Source organism: Ailuropoda melanoleuca, chromosome 1 (assembly GCF_002007445.2).
Source record: "Ailuropoda melanoleuca isolate Jingjing chromosome 1, ASM200744v2, whole genome shotgun sequence".
NCBI lineage: Eukaryota > Metazoa > Chordata > Mammalia > Carnivora > Ursidae > Ailuropoda > Ailuropoda melanoleuca.
The window spans coordinates 62,559,795-62,579,917 of NC_048218.1; the positions used below are offsets into that span (position 1 = coordinate 62,559,795).

Here is a 20,123-nt window from a genome sequence, read left to right on the forward strand (position 1 = left end):
AACAGCTGCCCAGAAGAAAGCTTTCTAGCATCTTCTTCCTCCCTGTGGGGGAAAGACTAATTAATCTGCTTAGATGGCCGAAGTCTGAAGATAATTGTTCTAACTTTCTCTATTGGGCAGCACTACAAGGTTTACAATTTGACCTGACTTCCTTTGGATCTGTGGTGTGTTCTGGTCAGCCCTGTGGCATGCCACCCAGGGGCAGACAGCTGCTGTAGGGAAGTCTGTGATTTTGGTTGGTTACATTCAGTTACATTCAGTTGGTTACATTCAGTTGGTTTACATTCAGTTTAAAGAACGTAAGCAGCTCAATTCTGATATGACAAAGCTGATATTTAGATCCCTTTCTCAAGTCTATGTCAATTTATTAATTTTAAACTCAGAAGAGGGAAAACATACCAACAAACTTTACCAAATCCAGTCCTACCTCATTTGTCATGAGGATTAAATAAGGTACGTTCTTGAATGTGCTTTATAAACAGTAATAACAAGCTACCCAGATGTTTACTCTTATCTACAGTTTCCTACCAGGTCTAAAATTCTGAATACTCTGAGAGGTAGCGCAGACAGTATCACTTTGATGCTGGTTGGCAAGTAACAATGCAGTACTAACACTGTTACCGATTTCCTGCCATAGAATACATTACTGAATAAAGCAAGCACAATGCTATAGTGGATAATAGTGAAGTGGGAATCCAGAGGCTTGGATTCAAGATTCAGACATTTGGAATCCTGGACAACTCTCTGAGTTTAAGTTTTTTCATCTCAAACAAGTGAGTCAATTTCAGACCTTTAAAGTTTCTTCTAGCTCTAACATTCTAGAGAGTGCTGGTAGAATTGCTCATGAAGCTGACAGTGACTGATGTGATGGATAGGACACGTCCAAGTCTCACTATCGCCCGCAATGTTCTGGTTTCCTATTTGGTATCTACAGTTAGATAAGCCATTAAAGAAAATTTTCTTCTGACATTTGTTCTAAGAACATCCACCACAGGGCAGGTTAGGGTGTTTTATCCTCAAGAAAGAAAAAAGATCAGAGTTCCACCCAGTGTTTTTTCTCTTGTGTCCTTCAATTTCTGCACCTCTCCTCACCAAGAAGCCCTCCTATACTCTAGCCAGGGAAGTGGTAAGCTTTTTCCATCTCAGCAAATTCAAAACATTACCTGTTTTGCAGAGTGTGTCTTTTCTACCCATTCTACTTACCTCAAACTCACAACCAACCACAACAATTCTTCCGAATTCTGGAATCTAGAAAAGTGTCAGGTGTTATAGTGTCACCAAAATAATGGCATTAAAGAACAAGTACTAAGTACTATAATATCAGTGTGCTCGGCTAGTACTATACTACTCTGTGTTACAACTGTTTGATTTCCGGATTAAATGCAATTAAATACCTGGCCTTCATGAACAAAATGACCTCCCCAACTGCTTATCTGAGCATGCATCCGTAAGTCTGTTAAGACTGTGGAAGCAGAAGGAACTGTGGTAGAAATGGACCTAGTCTAATTCATCTTTTATCCTTTGTATATAGCAAGAGAGTAAATGCTAATATTTGCCTAATGTATGTATTCTTGTATTGAAGAAATGGAACAAATGGATGAGCAGTGGTACAGCAAGTAATCAGGCCAATACCAACATTATAAGGATTTTAGATTTTTTTAAAGTACAATTCAGTTAAAATAGTTACTTTTCAGAATACAGACTCAAATTCCAAGAAAGCATTTTTAATAAAATAAGGCACAATGTTTAATAAGGCAAAATTCACACAGAGGGTTAATATAACATCACATTTTCTTGGTGTCCTGTGGGGAAAAAAAGAGGTATAGAACTGAAGTAGCTTAAATATTTTTTTAGAGCATTTACCATTACAAAGTAATATATAAATTTGATGCACTTAACTATATCTTGTCCTGAAAGAAAATTTAGTTGAGTCACATTGCTGAATTACATTTATTGTTATCATTAAGTTTTAAATATCTATATGCTTATATAGATATTCCTAATTCACAAGATTTCAAATACATAAAACTAAGAAATAAGACAATGAAAATGAAAACTAACAAATAAGACAATGAAATTTAGTAATTTGACTAAAGTAAAAGTTCATATATTTTTAATATCCTCTGTTGATACTTTAAAGTCCCAAACTTTATAAAAACTTAAAATACTGGTAACTTAAAATATTTGTCCCATAAAATTTTTGTTTCTCATGAATACACGTGGGCTAAGAAATGCAACAAACACCAATTACTGGCACACAGGGTTCTTCATGATTGTACTGTTGTAAAGTGATTGTTGAAGCTAATATTCCTTCTCAATAACATATATCACATCAATGACCACATCAATGTCAACTGTTTAATAAAAGGATTCTCTTAAAACATCAGTTGTAGACATAACAATTAGCCAATTTAGTAGTATTTCTGTAGTACCAGCAATAGCATTTTCAATCTTATCCCAGTTTCTTCTAAACACAATTTGGAATAAAAGAACTTTATCCAATTTATTCACTGCCAAAGCAAGCAAGTTCTGGTGAATGCACTTAGTCAACCTAACCATGGCTTTCTGGTCCAATGGTATACAAATAACCTTCATTAAACTCATACATTTTAATATTTACTAGATTGAATACTATACCTTAGGATATACTGAGATGGACAAATCTCAGGTAAAAGTCTAGTAGCACCCAAATCAGTATTACCCTGTGAGTGTTCAATGTTTGTTGTTAGTGAACTATTATTTTCTACATCAATTCTTAGCAAATATGGAGCAAGGAATGCTAGAAAAATGGAGATATTTACAAGTAAAATGTTAAAACATAGCCCCTTGCAACCTAGTGTTACAAAGAAATCACTCACAAAATATCCTAGCCCTCACAGCGATATCTTTATATCATGCTATTAGTATGTTAGTTGGGAACTGCTGTCATCCCTTAGTGGTAGCAGATAAATTTTCTTTATAATATAAAAAAGAATATACCTTCTCACTGATTTTATTTCAGGGGACTCTGATCCTTATGGCTTGACCTTCTCCGATAGTATGCATGATTGGGATTCCCTCTGCAAAAGCCCTAGACTCATAGACACCAGGCCCTGTTTTACGGGAAGGAATCCCTCAGGTCACTGACAGTCTTTCTCCCTCAAGTCAAATGCAAAGGGTCATTACCCTGTCACAAACAACTTACTAAATGACAGTTCCCCAAACTTCGGGTCTACAGTGGAGAATTTAAGGCACACATTTTCTGAGCACAAATGAACACACTGCTGCCTTTAAAAACATCACTATAATGAAAATATAAAAGTAGATGCTATTAAATTAATCAAATTAATGTTACAAGAGAATAGTGCTTAATACAGAAACAGGGACAGTCAAGTACTTTTCTATACAGACGGAATCAGAATATGTATCACAGATCATGTTGCCTAAAAACATGCACATCAGCCTTTAGTGTTAACACCCAGCACAACTTAAAAGCTGACTATTTTGGACTAAATAGGGAGTAATATTTATACTAACATAATAAAAATATCTATTTTGGATAAGAAGAGAGGGGGTCACTTAAGTAAAAATTAGGTATTTCTAAATAAATGCGCTTAACTAATTATATACACATTCTATAACTGTTTTGCCTACAAAGGGTCTTATTTAGAGTAACTTCTTGTAAATACTGCTAAAATGCTTTAAAAGATCAAACTTTATTTGCACTAATTATTTGCTTAGTATTTTTTCTTTTTTACATAGTGACAAGGTAAACATTAACTAAGGCTGTACCACAAAGTCCAGGTTAATGAGGTATTACTTTCTGCCTTTGGAAAGAGCAAGCTTGGCTGTACGAAAATCCTACTTCTTGCTGGCTCATCATTATGGAGGAATGTGGATAATCTTCCAGTAGCAGAAAAGAAAGAAATTTAGTGATAAAGGTTTTCAGATGGTAAATAGACCACTGATTTTAAAACAATTCACTATTACTTTAAAGTACTTTCTTGGCTCAGGGATATTCCTGGGTGTCTGGTGATTCCTCTTTTCCTGCCCTTTGTTACTTTTAAAGATTTCTTTCATTTAATACTCCAGCAATCAGCCTTTTCCTTCTCTTCTTTTGCTTAAATTGATATTTACAATGTTTGGTAGAATTGGTCTGCAGTCTTACACTGCGCTAGTGTGGACTGCCTTTTATTATTTACAATGACATAAAAATTTCTCCAATTTGAGGTACAGTTTACAATGCATCTTTACTTTTACATTTGGTAATTTAAAGTTCCAAATAGTAAGAATTTCAGAATAAGAGACTCCTCTGGCACACATTCAGAAGTAAAATATGAACTAACCCTCAGATCTACCTCTGATATTCAAATACAAGGAATCCTAAGAACCTTGACTAGCCTGTCCTTAGGTCAGCCAATCCCTGGCACCATGGCAGCAAAATATTGTTATCAGCTAAACTTCTTATTTCTTAAAATCCTAGAACTATTCGAACAGAGTTGGTGACACTGAGGATTGGATTCTAGGAATAAAGATTACTAAGAATGTTCAATGCACCCATTTCCATTTCAAATATTAACACTGAAGATCAAGTCCATTCTGAACACATTATTAATGCTGTGGTTAAGTAGTTTTATCCACAGAAGTTCTGGCCACTAAAACTGTCCAATTGGAGCAATATCAAAAACTTATTTCATTATGAAAACTAGTGCAGATTCTCAAGACTCAAAGTTTATTAACTAGCTTAAACACAAACATATGACTCAGCAACTAAAGCGATAAGAATATTTCAAATACATAATCAGCTATATGATTTAGGAGTTGATTATCTGGTTTCTAAACTATCAAGTCCCTTGTACATGTTCTGGCTAATTTCTACAATCACCAGTTATAAAAAAAAAAAAAGGAAGGCAGAGAAGAGAAATAGGGAAAATCTTAGAAATTATTAGCAGCTCTGATAAAAGTTTAGGTCAAAGATTTAAAAAAAGATAGAATTGACAACTGAAATGCAGATTTCAGTAAAAGTCACTAAAAAGACAGTTGCACACTAATCTTAGATTTTCAAATGTACAGGCACAACAAACATGTTATTGTATATTATGGTATACATCTGCATATCTAGCAAAGGCCAGAAATTGTTTCTGGTTGGACCTATTTACATCTGTAAAAGATCAATCAGTATGCCTTCTTCTGGGAAGCTGGGAAGTACTTAATTGCACTTACATGCCTACCCATTTATTTTACAAAGACTAAGTCTTGGAAGATTACCCAAGCGGGTAAGGGATTAGGAAGTAAACTGAGTCATTTAAACGGGGGGGGGGGGGGGGGGGGGGNGGGGGGATTTGGTCTTATGGGTTTGGGTATTTTACTACGAATACATTATTTTCTATGAAAATATTTTATGTATTGGAATTAACGAAGTCGGGTACAAAACATTTTGGTCTTTTCACTTAGGCACTGCCTAAGTTATCTTTACCATTCATAATTTTGTATGCAGCATGCTATGGCTCAAATGGAGAGGTAAACAAAGACTTTTACATTACTTTCATTTTATGATCTAATCACCCATGTACTACTTTGCTAGGCAGCAGAAACATACTAGATTACTTCTATATACCTAGAAAATTTCTGAAATAAAAGGAAAAAAGACTACATTATAACAAGGTGAAGGGATTCACTCTATAGCAGCGTTTCACAACTGCAGTCATGAAACTCCATGATGTTTCATGAATAACATATAATAAACTGAACTACCCTACAATATATTTTCTTCTAAGGTAAAAAATAATACACAAGACAAAAACCTAACATATGTACATTATTATTATTATACAACAATTCGCTTTTAAGAAATGGTGTGCCCCAGTTGTGAATGCCAGGAAGTCAGAAGGGAGATCCTCTGATGTTCTAAAGCATGTCTGACCTACATATTATTGTATAAGCAATATTTACCAATAAAACATCATTTTATTAAAAAAAAACAAAAAAAACAAAAAAACGCCATCATTTTATTATTGGTTATCTAATGACTGCTAGTATGTGTTGTGTATTTTATAATATCAACTTATAATTGCACTATTCAATTTTTATTGCAAATTAACTAGTTAATAAAAATTTGGTCATTTCTAATAGCAATTAATTTATGAAACACTTTTCTGCTACACTTTAGGGATATATTTAACAAATTTCTTATGTTATCAACACATTACTTTCAAAAAGTATTCCATGGTTAAACTAGTTTTGGAAATTATCCTATTTCACACAATTGAAAGACTGCTTTAAAGTCTTTACACAATTGATGACGGCCCACGATTTGATTTGGCTTGCTGTAATGGTTTTCTAGTTTTTCTTTAAAATGTAGAGGAAGTTACAGTTCAGTACACACAGGCAAAGGAGTCAGACATGACTTAAAAGTTTTAAAATCATTTTCCCACTCCTTTAATGCAAAATACAAAGAAGCTAAGCTTACATCTCTTTTCTGTCAAAAGAAATCTGACAGATTTTTAAATCAAAAGCTATTATTCTGTCTTATGATTAAAAGATTAATCAAGACTGTTGCTTCCCATTTAGTGTAAAAGTGATTTTCTTACAAGGGGATCACTCCATGTTTAAACAAAAAATTCAAGTTAAGGTGGCCATGAACTCGTATGTCAGATATACAGCTGTTTACCTAGTTCTGTTAAAGCATATTTTAAAGTGTTCTGCATAGTATGTCAGGTTATATAGGCTGCTCTGGCATCATTCCTTGAATAAATTTCTAAAATCTTGCTAGGATTAAGGCACTATAACAGTCATTGCTGGATTATAGAAAGGAAACAGCAATCATATAGAACAAAAGAGCAGAACTGAAAGTTTTAAAATCCCACATAAAAGTTATATCCCTTACTTTACCAGTTAGTAGGTCAGAAAGGGTTAGGTCCTATGTATCCATCTGTGAGCTTATCTGAATAGCTCTGTAATGTAGACACATGGGCAATACAAGGAGGGAGAGCTAACCCTGTTAAGGTATAGTGTTCAGTTTAAACCCAAGGACAACTCTGGTAATAATTACAGCTCTGATCATTTCTTTCTTCATCTCAACCGTCACAAGTTACACCGCTCATGGTTTATTAGAGCACTGCTCTTCAGAATGCTCCATTGTGCTGTGTGATTCATGCATAACTTGAGTGAAAATTGCAAACAATCAGCTAAATTTGAAACTGTCATTCAGAGTTAATTATATTCAAAGAATCCAAACACGGAACTGGACTCATTCCTGCTGAATTGGGAAGATGAAATACAAAATCTCTTCCATCATCTCCGATGCTTTCATGGACATCCAAGATGAAGATACGGTTTCTAGTGACGGTTCCTAGTGAATTTCAAAGTCTATTTTCTTTTCTAATCACCTTTGCTCAGTTCTTTTAATGTTTCATACCACCCTGTTTTCTTTTCAACCAAGAAGAACTTTCTGCATTCTGTGCGCAGCAACACTAGCTTCGTCCTCCGAGTCAGATTCACTCTGCGATGTGGAGCTATGAGAGGCGGAACTGCAAGGGGAAGAACATTCTGGGGAACATAAGTAGTGCATCAGGGGGAGGCGGTACTTCCCACAGAAGTCCACAAATTTAATTTGTCTGACACAGCAGTCAAAGTAGACTCCTGGAGAGAAGAAGGAATTAAGTACAAAATAATCATTACAAAGCAAAGAGCCATTTCTTTTTCAACCCCTTTTCCAGCATTCTGAAGAAAAGTCACATACAGTCTTTTTTTCTGTGAATTTTAAGCAGAAGCAATAGTTGCTTCTATAGCTATTTACAGAAATACCAGAAGGTCTTAGGGATGGCAATTTGGCTACAAAGAGAAGGCCAGATAAGATTTATCTCAAAGGGAGCTGGTATTAAAAAGATACTGTTTACTTAGCTTGTTTTCTCTGGATGACTTGGTGGACAATGGCTGATGGAGAGATTACAGGATACCTAAAGTGTTCTTCCTCCATCCCCCAAGCTATTCCTTGGTACTACCCTACAGTCAAGAAGCTTAATCCCCACCCGCCAAGGGGCACCTGGTGGCTCAGTTCGTTAAGCCACTGCCTTCAGCTCAGGTCATGATCCCAGGAGAGTCTGCTTATCCCTCTCCTTCTGCCCCTCCCCACCACTTGTGCTCTCATGCTCTCTCTCAAATAAATAAAATATTTTTTAAAACCCCAAAAATTCCTTTAATAATGATCTTAAAAGATTAGCTATCATACACAAAATTTGCAGAAAAGAGATGACTTTTGGTATTCTTGTTCTTATATATTGGGGAGGGAAAATTAAAAGGAACAAAATACCATCTTACATTTCCACAGGCTCTAAATCTACAGGTTTCATGAATGATTTCACTTGATTCTCACACAACTATATATTTAGGTAGACCGAAACAGTATTCACCTTTTTTGATTCCTAATTTAGTGCTCCTGGGCTGGGGCCCTTCAGCTAAGTAAACTACAGCTGGAGCTGAGAGGAAAGCAGAGGCTCAGGGTTCAGGATAACTGGAACATCTACCATGCTGGGTCCCCTCACCTTTCCACAGAGCAATCTCAACCTCTATGCTCTAAGATTCCTCAGGCACCAACTACTCTGTGTGTATCACATAAGGCTCTAAACTAAGATGTGGTTCAAGCAAAGGAGAAACAATGATTTCTATTTATCTCTTTCCCCCATTAACTTTCTAATTTTCTGATCCTGTAGTCAGTATAATTCATAGTTTATTTATTTTTTTTTTAAAGATTTTATTTATTTATGTGACAGAGAGACAGCCAGCGAGAGAGGGAACACAAGCAGGGGGAGTGGGAGAAGAAGAAGCAGGCTCCCAGTGGGGGAGCCTGATGCGAGACTCGATCCCAGAACGCCGGGATCACGCCCTGAGCCAAAGGCAGACGCTTAACGCCTGCGCTACCCAGGCGCCCCCAGTATAATTCATAGTTTAAAAAGGGGATTTCATGATATGCTACGTTGAACAATTTAGGAAAGTATTAAAATGCAATAAACTGGTCAATCAATATTGATAGTAAATCCCCCAAAATGTGTTAGCCTCCTAAAAAAAGACGAAAGTAATAAAATAAAGCATTATAGTGTTACCATGAGCTAAAACAGTACAATACTACCTTGTCATTTCTAGGATCTCAGACTCTACAAAGACAAAAAAATCTCCCCAAATATAAATTTACTTTTGCTGGGGCACCCAGGTGGCTCAGTGGGTTAAGATTTCAACTCTGGTTATGGCTCAGGTGGTGATCTCAGGGGTTGTGAGATGGAGCCCATGCCCCCCCAACCCGTGCTCAGTGGGGAGTCTGCTTGAAGATTCTCTCCCTCTGCCCATCCCCCAACTCACACACTCAAGCCTGTGTGCTCTCTCACTCTCAAATAAATAAATAAAATCTTTAAAAAAAATTTACTTTTGTTTAACTCAGTATTCAATAACTAATGAGTCTGAGGGGGAAAACATCACTGGTTCAATATTTGTATAATCTTGATTTTTAAACTAGTAATTTTAAAAGTATATTTGTTTCTAAGATAAAGAACATATTAGTATACTAAAAGAGTCATTAAAAAAAGCACTTAACAGAGAAAAGAGAATTCTTGTAGAGGTCCTTTTTTAGAAAAGGATAGATTCAAAGAACAGATTAGACATAGATGATTATGCCGTAAGGCCTGGTGTGAATGCTGTCCCTCACCACTGTTAAAGCCAACTTGGGGGACGCCTGGGTGGCTCAGTTGGCTAAGCATCTGCTTTCAGTTCACTGGGCTCCTTGCTTGGTAAGGAGCCTGCTGCTCCCCCTGCATATGTGAGCACACACTCTCTCTAATAATAATAAATAAATCTTAAAAAAAAAAAGGCCAACTTGGGAAAGGAGAGCAATAGAGAAGAGCTGAAGCACTTCTAATCTGGCACAGCACAGTACCTTCCATTTCTAAGAGTGAGTGGCCAGAAATGGCCTAGAGGGTCATCTTTTTTAAACCAAGAGTGTCTTATTTTTTACTATTCTTTGAGGAACTTAAATCATTTTCTCTCTTTTAACCTTCAAACAGTTTCAACATATGATGGGACTTCCAGGGAAACCTTGCCTGGCTCTGATCATCATTATGCAGCATCTCCTCAGCACCTACAATTCTCCTACAAAGGTAAAACCCTTTCTGTACTCCCATTAGATTAGATTTTTAAAAAGCAGTCTTTTATGAGAAAGCCAAAATAAAATGACCTGCTATCAGTCACCAGCTCCCACTCACACTCTGGCACTTCAGGCCTTCATAACCAGGCCTCAAGGTATCTTTTACTCCTCTCTCATGTACTTCCCTAATTGTCTATTTGAGCCAAATTATTCCTCATCCAATATTGTGCCCCATACTGTTTTGTCTCCAATTCTGCTCTCTCCAACTGAAAAGTTTCCTATCCTCAATCTTACTTACCATTTCAAAATCCAACTCATACTTCAACCAGCTCATTTTTTTCCAGATCTAATTAAATGTACTCTCTCCCTCCTTTGATTTCCAACAGTACTTTGAATTCCTATTTTACTCTGCCTTACAGTCTATCATTTCTTTAATTCTCTCCAAATGCTATAAACACAAGACATTTTTTTAAAAGATTTTATTTATTTGTCAGAGAGAGAGAGAGAGAGAGTGAGTCCAAGCAAAAGCAGGGGGTGCAACTGGCAGAAGAAGAAGCAGGCTCCCTGCTAGTGGGAGCTCGATCCCGGGACCTTGGGATCATGACCTGAGCCAAAGGCAGACGCTCAACTGACTGAGCCACCCAGGTGTCCCTAAATTCAAGAAATTTTGAACCATATAAGCGTCTGCCTTCGGCTCAGGGCGTGGTCCCGGCGTTATGGGATCGAGCCCCACATCAGGCTCTTCCGCTAGGAGCCTGCTTCTTCCTCTCCCACTCCCCCTGCTTGTGTTCCCTCTCTCGCTGGCTGTCTCTCTTTAAAAAAAAAAAAAAAATTAAAAAAGAAATTTTGAACCATGGATTTACAAGAATATAAAAGTCCTGGGTATAGTCCAAAATTAGCACATTCAGCCCATTCTCCTACATCCTGAAACATAATCTATAAAGGTACTCAGAGCAGTGGGTCTACGAAAATGTCCTTCAAATAAATATGAAAAGTGGCTAAACATTTTGGAGACTCTTTTTAAACTATTAGGACTGTTTATGCTTCCTTTGTGTTTCCTCTTATTTTACCGCCTTACTCTTCTATCTTGTGACAGTTCTAAGACATGATGAGACTTTCTGGCCATTTTCGTTCTGTATGAATTGCAAAGTACAAAAAACCAAAACCAAACAAACAAACAACAACAAAAAAACAAAAACAAAAAAAGAAGGAAGGGAGAAGAGAGAGAAGTGTCTTACTTTTCTGGTAAAAGGGTGAAAGGATGAGGGAAACAGAAAAAGGTTAAATGTCTTTCTCTGAAAGAAGATGACTAATTAAAAACACTTAGATCATCAATATAAAAAATAGCTAAAGGAATGGGAAACATATACACTGAATTAACTTACCTCCACACTTTGGGTTTGGGCAATTGCTGGCTAAACTCAAGTATCTAAGAAGATTCTCAGGAAGATCGTAGGGAGTGTACGAAATATTTCGAATTTTAATGGTCCGTGCAGCTAATTCCAGGAGAGTTGGAGGGTCATAGGTTAAATCTCTAACAAAACGAACAACCAATGGATTTCCTCGCAAACTCAATTCTTCCAAATGAATAAGGTTGAGGATCTCTCGAGGCAGGTACGTCAGCAAGTTATTGTGAAGACTGAGGGAACGAAGTGAATGCAACCTACAACGAATACAGTACAAAAATCAACGGCAGCGAGCAAGCTAACTACCAAGAAAGCTAAGCAAAGAACTTGATTTCCCCATGAGGATGAGCAATTAAGGCCAACAGAAGTAAAATAAAAAGGAGCTGAAACTAGACCAGAGTGTAGACTTGTAAATATCATGAGATGACATTTGCCCGTGGGATCTTAGAGAATGTAGAATAATAATTAGTATTCTGATGTGCTAGGCTGATATAAATGCTAGATTTAAAGACTTTTTTTAGCATGCTTCATCATTCAGATACTAATAAGAAGAAAGATTTAAAATGCAACAGAAATCAAGATCCTTCACATTATTTCATCAGGATAGGAATGTTTCATATCAAATATAAAATCAGTAAAATTCCACAAAACCTGGGGAAATCTATGCCAAATTACTCTATTTTTGATTAGAGAAAACAGATGAAACAAATATTTTGAGACGCAAACCAGGCATTTAAAAGTAATGTTAAAAATAAGCAACTCAACTCACATATCTTTTACTTTGAGAATGCCTAATTCTCTTCTACATATAAAACACGTGGAATGAATGCAGGACAAAAATTCTTAAGCAAGGATCTCTGTGTATACTCAGACTGCCTGAGACTACTCACTGTGAAAGCTGAGGAGGCACACTTTGGATTTTGTTGTCACATAATACCAAGTAACTTAGAGAAGGCAGATTTCCTAATTCTGGTGGGATTTCTTTGATGAAGTTTCCTCCAAGATATAAACACTCTAAACTGTAAAAATAAATGAACAAAAACAAAAACGTAAACAAAAATTGGACAAGACATCCCAATGTCTTTATTACAACAAACACATTTCATTTATTCATTCAGCAAATGTTTTACTTAGGATCTGCTATACAGGCTCTAGAGAAATAATGCAATCTTCAGAGAGCTTATATTACAGGTAAGCAGATAAGACACGCTATTGTTAGACCATAATATAATTAAATACAAAACAAGGCCAAAAGTAAGTATAACGTGATTAAAATACCAAAATAAGCAGAGCAATCCATAAATGATAGAGGAGTTTTAAAAAGTAGAGAAGTAAGAAAAGGACACAGTACTTGGGACTGGGAGAGACTTTGCAAAAGTGTTGTGACTTCAGCTGGACCATGAATTTAGCCCATGCAGATGGGAGGAAAGAAGATACTTCAGGTTGGAGGGGAGGGCTTTTAGAGGACAATGAACACATCTTTCAACACAGAAGAGCAGAGTTCCCGTTGAAGAATCCAGAGAAAAGGCTGAAGGAAAACCGGATTATACGAAGTCTGAATTTTGTGCTGGAAGACGCAGATTTGATGCACTTTTAGGCAATGGGAAAACCACTAACCTTTTTCTGAAAAGAATGGAAAACATGGCTGAACTCTATATTTCTTCTTTGTTCTTACAATTGCAAAAGCATTCTTCAGGAGCTATCTAAATAAATTGTGTAAAACTGACGACTATCATGAAATTAAAGTTCTAAATATTTACCTTATTTTCCATCAAGTTAAGAACATTTTAGACATAGCATACATTGCACCAAACGTACTGCTACTTTTTGTGGTGTTGACTGTAGAAAGGCTTTCTCCAAAAGATTTTGCAGGGAGTGACAGAATCAGTTCTTACAAATATATTAAAATGTATACATATAGATCTTTTCCATTACTATATTACTTTTGTCTCCCTGTTAAATTTGCTAACTCAGTGGGCACTAGCATTCTTTCAAGACACCTTTGAATGTGGGGAAAAAATAGCCTACTAAACTATTACCCAAACTTCCGGGGTAAGAATTACCTGGGATACTTTTAAAGTACAAATTCCAAGCTCCATCCAGATTCACTAAATCAGAGTTCCAGGGGAGTAAGGTTAAAAGATAGAGTAAGATTAAAAGGTAAAAGCCAAGTTACTTCGCAGGGCTACAGCTAATTACAAATCCACAACTGGCAAATTAAGAGTCTTTCTTACCATATAACCCTGCCAACACTTATTCTTATCATTTGCTTTAATTTTTTTTAACTATTTGGTGAAAAATGATACGATTCTGTTCTTTTTAATTTGCTGTTCTCTAGTTATTAGTGAATTTAGCATCTTTGTATATGTTGTTGGCCATTTGTGTATCTTTAGAGAATTGCCTGCTCCTATTCTTTACCCATTTTTCTCACAGGTTTTATGGCTTTCTTTTATTAATTTGTTGGGAGCTTTGTTGTTAAATATATGTTCTGCATAACCTTATTCCTCTGTGGCCCAGAGCATGGTCTATTTTTGTCCACATTTTGTGTAAAATGAATGTGGCGCCATAGGTATTGAACTTATTAACTGTGCAATTCAAAATTTTTAAAGCATCTCTTTATTATTTTGCCTTCTTGCTCTGGTGGTTAGTCTTCTACCAGATCCACAGTTTTTCTTCTTCCCTTTATAATTACCAAGTTTTGCTCTTTCCCCTGAAAATACAGAGGGTATAATGCAAATAAATCCTTGCTGAACTGTTCCTTAACTCACACGAAGCATTTCTCTCTTTTCCTTTTAATCCACTTGCCTTAAAATCTATCTTTTAATTATCAATATTGCCTTTTGGTTTTATTTTTGTTCGTATTTATTTCATTTAAACCACCATTCACCAGTATAAGAACTTCATCAGTTACTTATTCTTGTTATGCCCTAGTTTCTTCCTCTTCAAAATGGAATAAATAAATAAAATGCCTAGTTAACAAATATGAACTAGGCATCTACCATGTGCCAGGCACCATTCCAGGGAACACGTATAAATAAGACCAAGTTCTTGACCTTACAATCTAGTGAGACAGACAGTAAATCAGTGAATGTGAATGTGTATGAATTATGTCTGATAGCTTTAAGTGTTACCTCCCTAAAAAGGGAGGCAATCAGATGGTTATGGAAGTGAAATTCTAGACAGGGTGGTTGGGAAAGCCTTGTTTTAGATGACATGTGAACAGAGATCTGAATGAAACAAATGAGCACAAATTCTTAAGGTAGAAAATGCTTGGTGTGTTGCCAGTTGTGGGTATATCAGGGTGGTAGAGGTGGGAGAGTGGTGGTCAGAGAGGTAGCATGGAGAGCCAGATCACAGAGGGCCTTTGGGGCCTTTGGGGCCTCAGTAAGGATTTTTTTTTTAAGTGCCCATGTTAACCACTTTTTTTAAAAAATATTTTATTTATTTATGTGACAGAGAGATAGCCAGCGAGAGAGGGAACACAGCAGGGGAGTGGGAGAGGAAGAAGCAGGATCATAGCGGAGGAGCCCGATGTGGGACTTGATCCGGGAACGCCGGGATCACGCCCTGAGTCGAAGGCAGACGCTTAACGACTGCGCTACCCAGGCGCCCCTCAGTAAGGATTTTGAATTTTATCCTAAGTAGGAAGGGTTTTGAACAAAGTTGTGTAACTTGACTTACACTTTAGAAAGATGGCTGTGCATACTGTGTGGAAAGTAGCTTGGTATGTGGTGGAGAGAGGAGAGTACAATGGAAGGAGTGAAGTAGGATGACCAGACTGGAGCCTAATGCGGTAGTGCAGACATGAAATGGTAGAGATTTGCGTGGTACATCTTTCTCTAACCCATTACTTTTAACTTATTGGGGTATTTCTATCTTAAATGTAACTCTTATAAGCAGTATGCAACTTGATTTTGGTAAGTTTAGACTTGCATCTATTACCACAGTATCTCTAAATACCTTTTATCTCTTCTGTTCTTTTGTTGTGTTTCATTCAAGTTTCCTTTCTTCCCATTCCCCCTCTACTATTTTGAACTGTATATGCTATTTCTATCTTGCTAGTAGTTACCCCTTCAATTTCCTTTGCTCTCCCTCTTACTCCCAAACACACATCCATGCTCATTTCTCTTCTTCTCTTCATATCATAATTAGCTCTACCTTGATTTGAAAATAAATTTAAATTTATTTCCAATTAATAATTATTCAGATTCATCAATATGTTTTACCAGTTTCTTTGTTCACCATTGTTCAATGCTTTGGGGTATACACAGAAAGGATGCCAAACCTTAGCAGTTACTGTGACTTTATCAGAAAAGTATCTGATGCTCTAAAATACAACTAAGCCCACTATTTCAAAATCATATAAATTCTCTGTGCATATCATTAACCAGAGTACACAACCAGCACATTAAATTTATACTTTCAGACCTACTTCTCACTTTGAAACTCAAATAATTTCCCAAGTTCTAGGGACTTGAAGTCTTTCAATTATTCAGGCGAATTAAATTTCTAAAACACACTCTACTGTTCCCAAAAATGCTTTTGAAAGAAGAAAAGAAACTACTTTTGAATTTTAAGCAAAACTGTAGTGTTTTAAAGTTTTTGTGCTGTGTTTTTGTCAACATTGCACTTCTGTTCATTGGCTTGGAACAATTCTATTTTTTAGTGTTTGACGAATATTGAAACAGAAAACTAATTCACAGAAGTTATAGAATTCTTCCTTTCCTTTCTGTTTAGCATTAACACACCAGCCTTAAATTTGCTTCTTGGAAAGTATCTTGAGTCTCCAATCCTTAGGGACACTGAAGTGGGTGCCTTTTCTCTAGTAAGGGCCAGTGACCCACTGAAAAAATAGACAAGGCCCTTACTGCCAATAACTTTAACCACACGTATAAGTAGAAAATGTTTTGCTCCTCCACTCAAATAAAAATGACATTAAGAGGGGAGCCTGGGTGGCTCAGTCGGTTAAGTGTCTGCCTTCGGCTTAGGTCATGATCTCGGGGTCCTGGGATCGAGCCCCGCATCAGGCTCCTTGCTCAGTGGGGAGCCTGCTTCTCCCTTTCCTTCTGCCTGTCACTCCCCCTGCTTATGCTCTCTCTCGCTTGCTCTCTGTCAAATAAATCTTTAAAAAATGACATTAAGAATAACAAAAATATAAATTCGTTCTACATTATGGTTGGTTAAAGGGAGATGGAATTAGAGTGAGACGGTTTTGTACAAGAAGACAGGAAACAGGAAGAGAAACACAGAAAGATAAGAACCATACATCTGTGGACAAAGAAAGTAGTTTTCTTGAGGTAGCATCCCCATATCGAATCATTTTCAAATATTATCACTCACCACAAGCTTTTAAAGTACATGAACCACGTGAATCTTACTGTCACTATCTGGCTTCAAGCAAGTGACTGATACTAAATCTCAGTGTCCTCATCTGTTAAAAAAAAGGGGGGGGTGAATTAGGCCATTGCCCAGGTTGTTTTTACTTCTAAGATTGTATTTCTAGATGACTCTTTTAGTCTATACTCAACTAGAATTTAAATTTGGAGTATGGCCTAAACCTTTACTGATTCTTATCAGTAAAGAGAAGTGGAGCATAAAACTGAAAAACGCAAACACTGATAAAAAAGATCCCACACACAATTGGAGCCAAAGGTACAATGACCAAAAAGCATAGTTTATTAGCTAGAAAATCAGTCAACCAGGTAAACAGCTTTGACCAATCCTCCTGATCACATATGCAACAGAAGTCAGAAGGATTAGGTTCTAGCCCTATTCTGTCACAGTGAAAAATTCTTGGTTTGGACTCACAGATCCCAGAGATCAAATCCAGTTCCACCACTCATTGGCTTTGGGCCCTTATAACTTAACCTCTCAAAGCCTCAGTTTCTTCCTCTCATCTCACAGAGGCATTGTGAGAACTAAAAAAGGACATTGAGAGATTCTACAACAGGGCCTACCACACCGTAAGTACTCAATAAATAGGATTTTTGCCTACCTTTTCCCCCAGGTGATGGAAATAATTGCTCTAGGTTTTTCTTAGTATATTAAGAAGATTCAAATAAGAAGCTTGGAATTATGTAACTTCAAAATTAGGAGGAAACAAGGACTGCCAGTTTTATGTTTAAATCTCTTTCCAACTTTTCTATTTCTTAATATCTCTCCTGGCATCACCCAGGTGTAAGCGACCATCATCTCTCATTCTACAAGAATGACCTCCTTCTAACCAGCCCTTAAAATCTCTTCTCATCTCTCCACCCTCTCCCCACTCCACTGCTGCACAGCAACAAGACAGATGTGCTTAAATCTCTCCTATGTGTACTTAGAATAAAATCCAAACTTTACCACGGCCTTCAAGATACAACATGGCCTGGGATTGGTCCAAGTTTCTATCTGCCAACTTTCACTCGTGGCCACTTTCTCACTGTTAGTACAATGTCCTCCTTTCAAAATGTTGGCCTTCAGTCCCTCTTGCCTTCTGGCTTTTACTTGCACTGTTCCTTTTACCTAGACTGATCCCACCCCACCCTCTCCTACTTAATTCTTATTCTTCTTTCAAAATTCTCAATTCTCTATTCTCAATTTGAATGTTTCTTGTTCAAGGACCATACTAAGTCAGGGCCCTCTGTTATTTCAAAGCACTCTATTTGTCTTCATAGAACTTATAAAAACCGTAATTAAAAAATGAGGTTTATAATTAGTTGTTTAATGTCTCCTATTAGTATGTTAACTCCATGAGAACAGGACCATGTTCACCACTGTATCCCCAGTACCTAGGACAGTGCCTGACAAATGGTAAGTACTTCATAAGTATCTGCTGGAGTCAATGGACATCTTGCCCAAATGCCTTATTTTGCAGATTAGGAAGCGGTGGTCAGGATATGTTAAGTGACCTGCCTAAGGCTGGGACACAAAGAGTTCATATTCTCAGGCCAACGTTCTTTTCACTATATTTACCTCTTTCTAGCTCTAATATTCTGCTATCTCAGGAAACTCAATAAAGGATATGAAAATATTTTACAGATGACAAACATTTTGTTTTTTTCAGTTTGGACAATACACTTGCTCTTGCTCTATTTCTCACACCCCTGCAGAGCACTTTTAGGAAACTTTTGCATCCTGCTTCTCTGATTCCTCCTTCCATTTAATTCAACATATATTTACTGAATAATCTAGTGGGTGAGGCAGCCTCTGAACAAGGAATAATCAACAAGGTAAATGCAATGGCAGGATGAATGAGGTACACAGGAAGTCCAGTTCAGTCAATAACTGTCCAAGAACCAGTGAAGGAAGAAAACAGACAACCCTGGATATGGGTTCTGAAGAATGAATAGGAGTTTGCCAGGTGCAGGCAACATTCCAGGCAAAAGGAACTGCACACGTACAGAGGCCCTGCATCCACTCACCACATATTTAGTAAGTGCCCATAAGGTGCTAGTAAACTGCATGGCTCACTGAATTTCACAAACAGGGCTAGCACTGCTACAGAGAAAGGGTAGCAGGAAATGGAGTGGAAAGCAAGGATTTGGTCAGAGTATCTTGTTTGTTATGCTAAAAGGCATGGAAAGCCACCACAGACGTCAGAGGAAGGAAGTGACCACCTCAGATATTTGTCTGAGTACTTAACTCAGTTGGGATCCGCCCCCCCACCCCCAGAACCCAAGGGAAAAAAAACCTGCCTCGAAAATCTGCTTAGGGCAAACACAGTTCCAAACGCTGTCACACACGCGATCTTACTGGATCTTCACTTACAACTCGCTGAGATGGCCGGGCAGTAATCACTGCCAAAGAGTTAAAAAGCGAGCCGGGAAGCAGACGGATGGTTACGTGACAAATGACCGGCGCCAAGACTAGGCCTAGCGCTCCAGGGCTGCTGGACACCGCCCCAGGCTTCCCTACCCTGGGGCAGGGCCCCGGCTCACCTCTGCAAGTTCTCGATCTCGGCCGGGATGCTCTGCAGCTGGTTGCCACCCAGGCTGAGGGTCTGCAACGCGCGGAGCTCCAGCAACGACGCGGGCACCTCCTGGAAGCAGTTTCCGCTGAGGTTGAGCACCTGGAGGCTGCGGCAGAGAGGCGACTGGGCCAGGCCCTTGGGCAGCGCGCCGGGCCCGCCGAGCCGGTTGTTCTTGGCCAGCAGCGTGCGCAGGCCGCTCAGCGCCAGCAGCTCCGGCCCGAGCGCGGTCAACGCGTTGCCGCTCACGTCCAACAGCTGGAGGTGCGGGAAGCCGCTGCCCAGCCCCCGCGGCAGCGACACCAGACGGTTATGAGGCAGTAGCAGCCGGAGCAGCGCCTCACGGGCGCCGCGCCGCTCCTCGCTCCGCACCTCCAGCTCCAACTCCAGAGTCTCCGGGGACACATTAAGGCGGGACAAGTTCAGTTCGGCCTCCCCCGCCGTGGCCACCGCCGCTCCGGCCTCATCCATCCCCGCCGCGGCGGGGCGCGTGGCGCCGGAACGGAAGGGCGCCGCGCGCGATCCACAGGCCGGGAGCTCCGCGGCGCCCCGGAACCTGAACCGAGGGCGGCGTCGGAAGTGGCGCGGGCGGGCGCCAACCCCGCGCGCCCCAGCCAAGTCACGCGACGCGAGGCGGCGGGGTGCGCGCGCCGCTCGG

General features: G+C 38.5%; 1 protein-coding gene across 1 annotated transcript; it reads right to left on the reverse strand.

Moving 5' to 3' along the window:
- Positions 1 to 1,703: 1,703 nt before the first annotated feature.
- LRRC58 (leucine rich repeat containing 58) lies at positions 1,704 to 20,084 on the reverse strand. Its single transcript, XM_034659137.1, has 4 exons — positions 19,437 to 20,084; positions 12,408 to 12,536; positions 11,497 to 11,774; positions 1,704 to 7,620 (listed from the first exon to the last, which is right to left on the reverse strand). The coding sequence occupies exons 1-4, from the start codon at positions 19,934 to 19,936 to the stop codon at positions 7,412 to 7,414; spliced, it is 1,116 nt and encodes a 371-aa protein (XP_034515028.1). The 5' UTR covers positions 19,937 to 20,084; the 3' UTR covers positions 1,704 to 7,411.
- Between the last annotated feature and the right edge of the window lie 39 nt (positions 20,085 to 20,123).

Bases quoted from the DNA above. Each gene is read 5' to 3' on its own strand.
- LRRC58 (XM_034659137.1), bottom strand. From the start codon at position 19,936: ATGGATGAGGCCGGAGCGGCGGTGGCCACGGCGGGGGAGGCCGAACTG. The intron at 11,775-12,407 runs GTGAGTAGTCTC...TATTCGTTGTAG, and splicing joins GTGCCTCCTCAGCTTTCACA to GTTGCATTCACTTCGTTCCC. The intron at 7,621-11,496 runs GTAAGTTAATTC...TCTTCTCTCCAG, and splicing joins CCCAAACCCAAAGTGTGGAG to GAGTCTACTTTGACTGCTGT.